The sequence below is a fragment of the Astatotilapia calliptera genome, chromosome 3 (genome assembly GCF_964374335.1).
Source record: "Astatotilapia calliptera chromosome 3, fAstCal68.1, whole genome shotgun sequence".
Lineage (NCBI taxonomy): Eukaryota > Metazoa > Chordata > Actinopteri > Cichliformes > Cichlidae > Astatotilapia > Astatotilapia calliptera.
This window is the reverse complement of record NC_137424.1, coordinates 55,255,473-55,264,564: the sequence shown is the minus strand read 5'-3', so window position 1 is coordinate 55,264,564 and position 9,092 is coordinate 55,255,473. Positions and strand designations below refer to the sequence as shown.

Below are 9,092 nucleotides of genomic sequence, written 5' to 3'. Positions count from 1 at the left end.
CTTTGACGTTCTATGGTCTCTGCTCGTCTGGCTTCAAATCTGTGTGGATGCCCAGAACAGTGGGTGTTTTAGATGGTAAAGAGAAGGCCACAAGGCAAAGAGTCATAGCATAACTAACCAACACCTCAGTCGTGTGACCCCAGAAGCAGATCGGATGAGAGACGCTCAGACATCTGAAGACCAAAGCCAGCCTGTTCTCATGGCAAAACATGAAATGCTAATGAAACAGTAACCTATTTGCTCGTGAGCAAAACTCTTCCTGTTAGTCCTGACAATCTGCAGCACATAGTATGGTCTGGAGGCTTTTAAGAGGCAAAGCAGCACCATAGCAATAACAATAACCATGCTTGGTTTGTGGAAACTCTTGTATTTTCACCACTGACAAACAAACAAATGGTTCACACCTGCATTCTTTTTAATGGTGAGCAGGGGGTGATGGCTGTGGATGCATAAAGACTTCTTGTCCTGTAGAAGTCTATGGAAAAAAATAGCCCACTGCCCTACAGCTATAAACACAGAATCTCCATAAAAAATTAAGTCCATTTTTAAAATTTTGATTATCTTAAATTTGAGGAGGCCTATTCAGGGTGTGCTCGCTGGCTGAGGACTTGTAATTAACAAGATGTAAATTACAACTTGTTAATTACACGTTAATTAACTTGTTAGTGAAACTTCATGTCCTATGTCTGACTTTAATACCATCTGTGATGATTTTTTTCCAAAATCTAACAAAGTATCATCATCAGTGGTGTGAAATCATCAGTGACACAAACAAACGGAAAGATTCAAGACAGACCCAAACAGGCAACCTTCAAAGATTTCTTCATTTTCAAATGGGCTAAAGCTGACGTAAACAGTGAGTGAGTGTAAAAATACTCCTCTGAAAAGGCCGGGTGTGCTTGATTTATAACAAGATAAAATGTTGTGGTGAAAATGAATACAAAAAGCAAAAAGTTGGATCATAATGATCAAATCTGTAATCAAGAATTGTATCTGTCGTTGGGCATTTCTGGCTCAACTCTTTCTCTCTCCTTGTCTTCAGACATTCACTTTTAATTATAAAACAAATCTTAGAAAGTTTCTCAACTTAATTTTGGTGAGTAAAATGGTATTATATCAGTCTGTTACACTGTTCAACTACTGGAACTTCTTCTTGTCTAAAAAAAACTAACCTTGCTAAAAAACTGCGACTGAAGCTTCAAAGAAAACATTGTGTGAGGTGTGTAGCTATCTACATGATTTATCCACACTCTAGGACAGAGTTCATTTTCTCAAGGGCCTACATTAGAAACATGGTGCGGCCCTCCACAATAGTCCCATGTGGACTGTTGTGGAGGGCCGCACAAACAACATAAGGAGATCAAATTAATATTAAGTAGAATTTAGTTGAGCTTACTAGTGCGGCCCAGTTTCTCATGTGCGCCCTCATGGGAAAATTAATTACTCACCTCTGTCCTGGAGTGCATAATAATGACCTACACAGCCGTTGTGACCTCACCCCCTATTTTCTCCATGGGTGCCTAGGATGAAATCGTAATTGTTTTCATCTGAATTTAACTCCTAGTAATCAGACATGCTTGACGCAATGCCTTGCTGTTCGTTCATTACATCCAATTTAAAAATACTCAAGCCACCAGAAATACACTGAGCACAATTGCTTTGCGTAGTTTTTTCCCCCATGTCTGTAAAAAACATAGTGATAGAGCATTAAATTCTGTAAACACAAGGATAACTCGATACAAGAAAGTGTGGTGTCACAGTTCGTAGGACTTTACGGTTCAAAACTCTGCAGAGTGTTTAAATCGTATTAGCTTATGATGCCGTTCACATAAAGTCAGCAACGTACATGAACTCATGATGTAAAACACCAGGAGACAGCAGTCATTATAATACTGTATATTTGCAGTCAGCTCAAACCCAGAGAACAGTGACAGACTGAGAGATCATCAGGAGAAAAACATAATAAAACAAAAATCAAGAAAACGCTGAATGTCATTTCTATCTACACTTAATATCCCTTTAAGCCCACCCACCCTGGCCCAGCCCTCCCTCGTTCCTCCCGTACACTTTTCAAATAGTAATTCAACAAATAAACAAAACACGCAGTGGAATAAACAAAACTTCAACACAGTCTGCACTCTTAGTAGGTCAGAAAATCAGGAAGTGAACGCTTTCTGGTGTTTGATGTTGCAGGAGAGCGTCTTCACCTGCACCTAGTTTGATCACTGAAAAGTTCTCAAATCCAACAGAAAAGGAGCAAAACTGAATGAGTTATAGAAAGTTCATAAACCTTTTTTTTTCAGGGCAGTTAAAAATAATAATAATAACAACAACAATAATAATAAAATAAACTCCCCATCTTTAGTTTGACAAACAACAGAAACTGTACTAACACTTCCTGGTAACAGGAACGGGCATCAAAATGTGAAAAGGTCAAATGTAGAGGAAGAGAATTCGACATACTTTTAGGATAGTATGTGTCTAAAAATCACTCCATTGCAATAAAAAAACAGTTTTTGTTTTTTTGCATTTTGTTTTTTTTTGTTTTTTTTTGTTTTTTTTTTTAACTCTTGCATTGTTTCATAAACTGATTCCATAGGTTGTTTTAAGGGTGATAGAAAATACTTCATACATCGAAAAGCTGCATCCAACATTTTCAGAGTAATGTCTCCTTTACAGAGAGAGGGAGAGAGAAGACGTCGAAGAGGTAGACGGGAAAAAAACAAGTATGAAAGAGAGGAATTGGGCAGTGGGAATATACAGAAGGATGGGAGGGGTTTAATAAAAAGGATTTAAAAAAAATAAGAGGTAGAAATGAAATGAAGAGGTGGTGGGGAGTTCATAAGAGGGGGAAGAAAAGGGAGAGTTCAAGTTAAGGAGTGTATGGAGGTTAAAATAAGCCAAACAACAACACAAAAGTTTTCCCATGCATTCTTTTCAGTCCCTGTACGGAAAATAAAAATTAATGAAACACAAGACAGAAATAGCCTCCCAAGTTGTTTTCCTCTTTTCATCTTCAGTTTGTTCCTTCCTGATATTTTATACATGCCTCCCTTTTATTCATTTATTTATTTATTTGTGTGTTTTTTGTTTCTCTTGTCCAGCGACACACTTAGAGAGTGAGAGTTGAAACTTTTTAGCTCCTGCAAATCATCAACAGCCTTGGAATTTTTTCTTTTAACTGATTTTTCTAAATTATGTCCAACCATGTTGATTCTCATCTGTCCGAATTTGAGAGTATGTTGACGTCATCCAGCCCAGTCACATCTTGCTGCCTCTTTTTTTTTTTTTTTTTTTTCAAATCCTTGGGAATGACTTTCAGTTTTCAGTTTCGGAAACAAATGAGGAACAAGTTCTGCTGCAAGGACAGATAAAGAGGAATGAATGGAGTGAAGTTTGTCTAAAAAGAAGAAGAAGGAGAAAGAGAAGGTAGAGAGACAGGCTCCAAAGTACGTCCAGATAGGGAGTTTGTCTCTTAGTAGTCCCATTTTTATCATAGCAACGTCAAAAAAAGGTCGCTCTGCAGCAAAGATAGAGTCCCGCCTGGGGAGGTCATATCTGTGGTGATCCAGGCTGCCGTGGAAGTGGGCTGGTGGAGTTCTTCTGTGCAGGGCCGGGATTCTGGAGGCGGAGTCTCCCTCTAGAACATCATGGGAGTCTTCAGAAACGGCCGCGATTCTAGGCAAAAACATAAACATGTCATTTAAAAAAGAAAAAGAAAAAAAAAGGTAGCACATGCAGCTAGCATAGCACTCAAAGATTCCTGAATCAACAATTATTAGAATTCATGGGTGCAATGGACTGGCGACCTGCCCAGGGTGTAACCCATGTGTCGTCCTTTGACTGCTGGGAAAGTCTCCAGGCCTGCCACAACCAAAATGTTTGGGAAAATGCTAGAACAGCAAATATCTTGGTAAAAGTATAAAACTGAGTGTGTGTGTGTGTGTGTGTGGGGGGGGGGGGGGGGGGGATCCTTTGGCACAAAGTCAGAAAACTCTCAGCTTCCATCATATCTGACTGGTGATTCCAGCAATCCCTATATCCCAGTGATAATAAATTTAGATACTACCTTAAAATAACTGAAGAACTTGTTTCTTTGGTAAAACATTGATAAAGTTATGGAAGTGATTGTATCAAACTAGGCAACTATTTTATTTTTTTAATTATTTTCATTATCTATTTGTATCTTGTAACCCAGCCACAAGCCAGTGATGGTGCTGATCCCAAACCCAGATAAAAGGGGAAGGCTGCATCACAAAGGGGATCTGGCATAAAACCTATGCAAAACCAAACATGCAGATCATAAAGAAGAAGATCTATGTGCATCTTGTGTCTGTCTCCTTAGTAATGTTTCAGTCCTAGGTCAGCAGACTGCAAAAAGCCCAGGTTATACATTTAGATGGTAGAACAATAATTTGTTTGCCAGACCTTTAAAATGACATTAATGGAATAATTTAATGAGGAAAAAAACAGCTTCACACACAACTGGCAAAATATTAACCCCTTAACATCTACCAGGCCAAACACTTAGGGATAACGTTGGAGATAAGTTGCTCTTTAAGGTCAAAGTTATTTTCCAAAACTTGTTTTGGAAAATAACGAGTTCTTCTTCTTGACTAGAGTTCTTCTGCGATGAAATTTCCATTTAAGTCTGCCAAATGGGGGAAAAAATCCTTATAAAGGGGTAGATGTGAAGCTAAGGCCGCTGTTACACAGGCCTAGGGACCAGTCTGTGACCTCCTGGAAACCACCAGTCATTGGGGGGAAATGTGTATCCCCTGACACCAACCACCCACGTGAATGAAAGTTTCGATTTTTTTTGTTCACCAGTTGCTGAAGTCTGTGAGGATTCTTGGCTGTTATGGCATCACTTAGGGGTCTGTGTGACTTGGACGTAACCCATTTCCTAACTCTAAATGCATTGCTACAGAGCAGATGAATGCTAAAAGGTTAGCCAGTTTTAAATTGTAATGATGTTTTTTTACCTTCTTAATGCAATACCTTGAGCTAGTTTGTCTGACCGCCAAATGTGCCAATGGAGTGATTTTACATACTGCAAATCCGCCCGTCCAGCTACTGCAAAACTGCTCAAGGAGCTGAACATTCTTTACTGAGCAACAGGTAAGCTGTACAGTGTGTATATGATGCACTATGATCATGGTTCAAACATGGTTCTAGTAGATGCACCCATGGTATCAGCTTAAAAATCTTTCTCGAGTCATCATTTTCACAAGATTTTGAGAAAACTTGAGCTTGACTTGAACTCAAGGTCAATGAGGTTTGAACTCTTCTGTGATTTTCAGTAGATGCATCTATGCTATTAATTTGAAAATCCTCATTCTTGAGTTAGTGTGTTCACAATCTTGGTGATGCCAGCAGGGTGATGACAATAACAAAGACTGAACACTATAATTAACTAAAGGGAGGAGAGGCTAAGAACTGCTGACAATAAAGCTGGGAATCAACCTCAGTATGTAAATCATCAGCAGGTAAAAATGGGGAGCTGGTATGGCCAAAAACTTGTTTTTGTTGTTTTTATTTCCAGATTGAGAAATTGGCTAATATTAAGCTTGGGAACGACTGCACTAACCTAAAACAGAAATCCATTATCCCTGCTTCTTTCCTTCCTCCGCTGTCATATTTATACTCCCTGAAGGCTAACTCAGTAAACATTTTCCTCCAAAAATTGGCCATATGAATTAAAATTTCCACTTGTAGCAACTAAAATTGAGCTAAAGTGTCTTTAAGCGCATTAAAAATGCAGAGTTTAAAGTCTAATGAGACGTTTGCACAGGAACTTCACCCTTTCTTTATGATCATTAAAGCAGGAAGTATTTTTTCTTCACTTGTTCTCCCTTTATGCCGTTTACGACAGAAATCTCGTCTCTCCAATTTTGCCAGGGTCGACTCTCCCTCCTCTCTTTTTTCTCTCCCTCTCATTTCACCTCCGTCGTTCTCCTTCCGCTCCCCGTAGTGCTGTTGCTGCACCCACCCACACAGGAGCACGTGCGCACACTAAAACCCCGAACACACGCATGCATACAACAGGAACACACACACGTGTGCAAACCTTCCTCTCCCTGCGGTGTCATTGTTTTCTGCGAACGTTGCAAAGTGTTTACATTTCTGCATAACAGCAACCATAAACCTGCCCTCCCTCCTCTTTCCACCCTGCACTTCTCTTTCTCCTGCCCTCTACTACCTTACTACTTTTTTTAAGCTCTTAGTCATCTTCCTGCCCTCTCGTTTTGTCCTCTGCTCATGATTCTTTGTTATTTGGATATGAAACAGACCCATGGTCTCTGTGTTGGACTTAAAAAAAAGAAACTTTCTTAAATTTTCTCTTTCATCTCGCGCTCGCCCCTCGTTTCCTCCTTCATATTCCCTGCCTTCCCTCCTTTTCATCCCTCTCATCTCCTGCCCTTCCCTATTTTTATCACTCCACAATCCACTCAAACCCCCTCCTCTCCTCCTCTTTCATCCCTCTATTCTACATGCATCCCCTCCTCCTCCTCACCTCCCCTCTGCTCCCTCCTGTCCTCTATCTGTTACTCTCATATTATTTTTATCCCGCCCCATTCTTCTCTCTGTCCTCTCCTGTCCTTCTTTTTCTCCTTTAGGCAGCAGGTTTGGCCCGGTGCTTAAAAATTGTCCTGCAACTTAAAGAGTGGAGAGCCGCGCTGATCCCCTCCGACAGTGCTGTCCTTAAAACTCGAACCTGTAACTTCTTCCAGTTAAAATATCAAAAACTTTCACATCAGCTTGCTTTTCTACAGGGAGTGCAGAATTATTAGGCAAGTTGTATTTTTGAGGAATAATTTTATTATTGAACAACAACCATGTTCTCAATGAACCCAAAAAACTCATTAATATCAAAGCTGAATGTTTTTGGAAGTAGTTTTTAGTTTGTTTTTAGTTTTAGCTATTTTAGGGGGATATCTGTGTGTGCAGGTGACTATTACTGTGCATAATTATTAGGCAACTTAACAAAAAACAAATATATACCCATTTCAATCATTTATTTTTACCAGTGAAACCAATATAACATCTCCACACTCACAAATATACATTTCTGACATTCAAAAACAAAACAAAAACAAATCAGCGACCAATATAGCCACCTTTCTTTGCAAGGACACTCAAAAGCCTGCCATCCATGGATTCTGTCAGTGTTTTGATCTGTTCACCATCAACATTGCGTGCAGCAGCAACCACAGCCTCCCAGACACTGTTCAGAGAGGTGTACTGTTTTCCCTCCTTGTAAATCTCACATTTGATGATGGACCACAGGTTCTCAATGGGGTTCAGATCAGGTGAACAAGGTGGCCATGTCATTAGTTTTTCTTCTGTTATACCCTTTCTTGCCAGCCACGCTGTGGAGTACTTGGACGTGTGATGGAGCATTGTCCTGCATGAAAATCATGTTTTTCTTGAAGGATGCAGACTTCTTCCTGTTGTTACGACTGTGACCGTAATTGTGTGTGGATTTGAGTGTCTAGGTGCTCCTCCGGGGTATGTTACGATTTGGCGTTGGTATTGTATTGTTTTTGCGTGACTGTTATGTGTTTCCTACTTTATTTTGAAAGTCTATGTTATCTTAGTGTGTTCAGTTTACGTTTCCCTGTCTCGTCAGTTCTGATTTGCCCCAGCTGTGTTTCCCTCCTGTTGTCCATTCCCTGATTGCTCCCTCCATGTATTTAAGCCCTGTGTTTCAGTGTGTCATGGTCGCGATCTTCTTCCCCCCGTTGTAAATAGTTTGGCGCCTGGTGTGTGATGTAAATAAATATTGTGTTTTGCTTTAAAGAAATGAGTTGTTGATACTTTCGTTTTGGGATGATTTTGGCGGAAACCCGTATTAGTTTTTTTTCTCGTGTGTTTTTACCTTATTTTTATTTTCATTATTTTTGTTTTTCTACGTTGCACCCCGGTTGCCTAGGCCGGGGTGTAACATGTGGGGGCTCGTCCAATCGCTGAGGGGTCCGAGGGCCGCTTCGGCCGTCCGCCGTCGCTGGAGGGTCCGTGGGAGGGACCGCTTCAGCCGTCTGTCTTCGCTGGAGGGTCCGAGGGCCGGTCCGAGGGACCGCCTCAGCCTTCGTCGTCTGCTGGAGGGTCCGTGGGGCCGCTCCAGCCTTCATCCGCCTTCGCTGGAGGGTCCGTGGGACCGCTCCAGCCTTCGTCTGCCTTCGCTGGAGGGTCCGTGGGACCGCTCCAGACTTCATCCGCCTTCGCTGGAGGGTCCGTGGGACCGCTCCAGCCTTCGTCTGCCTTCGCTGGAGGATCCGAGGGACCGCTCCAGCCTTCGTCTGCCTTCGCTGGAGGATCCGAGGGACCGCTTCAGCCTTCGTCCGCCTTCGCTGGAGGGTCCGAGGCACCGCTCCAGCCTTCGTCTGCCTTCGCTGGAGGGTCCGGGGCACCGCTCCAGCACTGCTTGAAGAAGGTGTCTTCCAGAAACTGGCAGTAGGACTGGGAATTGAGCTTGACTCCATCCTCAACCCGAAAAGGCCCCACAAGCTCATCTTTGATGATACCAGCCCAAACCAGTACTCCACCTCCACCTTGCTGGCGTCTGAGTCGGACTGGAGCTCTCTGCCCTTTACCAATCCAGCCACGGGCCCATCCATCTGGCCCATCAAGACTCACTCTCATTTCATCAGTCCATAAAACCTTAGAAAAATCAGTCTTGAGATATTTCTTGGCCCAGTCTTGACGTTTCAGCTTGTGTGTCTTGTTCAGTGGTGGTCGTCTTTCAGCCTTTCTTACCTTGGCCATGTCTCTGAGTATTGCACACCTTGTGCTTTTGGGCACTCCAGTGATGTTGCAGCTCTGAAATATGGCCAAACTGGTGGCAAGTGGCATCTTGGCAGCTGCACGCTTGACTTTTCTCAGTTCATGGGCAGTTATTTTGCGCCTTGGTTTTTCCACACGCTTCTTGCGACCCTGTTGACTATTTTGAATGAAACGCTTGATTGTTCGATGATCACGCTTCAGAAGCTTTGCAATTTTGAGACTGCTGCATCCCTCTGCAAGATATCTCACTATTTTTGACTTTTCTGAGCCCGTCAAGTCCTTCTTTTGACCCATTTTGCCAAAGG

The 9,092-nt window shown here is 42.0% G+C and overlaps 1 protein-coding gene across 2 annotated transcripts in view; it reads right to left on the bottom strand.

Annotated features, from left to right (window-relative positions):
* Window positions 1-1,881: 1,881 nt before the first annotated feature.
* Window positions 1,882-9,092, bottom strand: part of LOC113019418 (dachshund homolog 2-like) — a 121,509-nt gene continuing 114,298 nt past the window's right edge. For both annotated transcript variants that reach the window (XM_080292440.1, XM_026163139.2), the window contains one exon: window positions 1,882-3,678. In XM_080292440.1, the coding sequence (XP_080148566.1) occupies window positions 3,641-3,678 (38 nt within the window). In that variant the 3' untranslated portion in view covers window positions 1,882-3,640. The remainder of the gene's footprint in view (window positions 3,679-9,092) is intronic.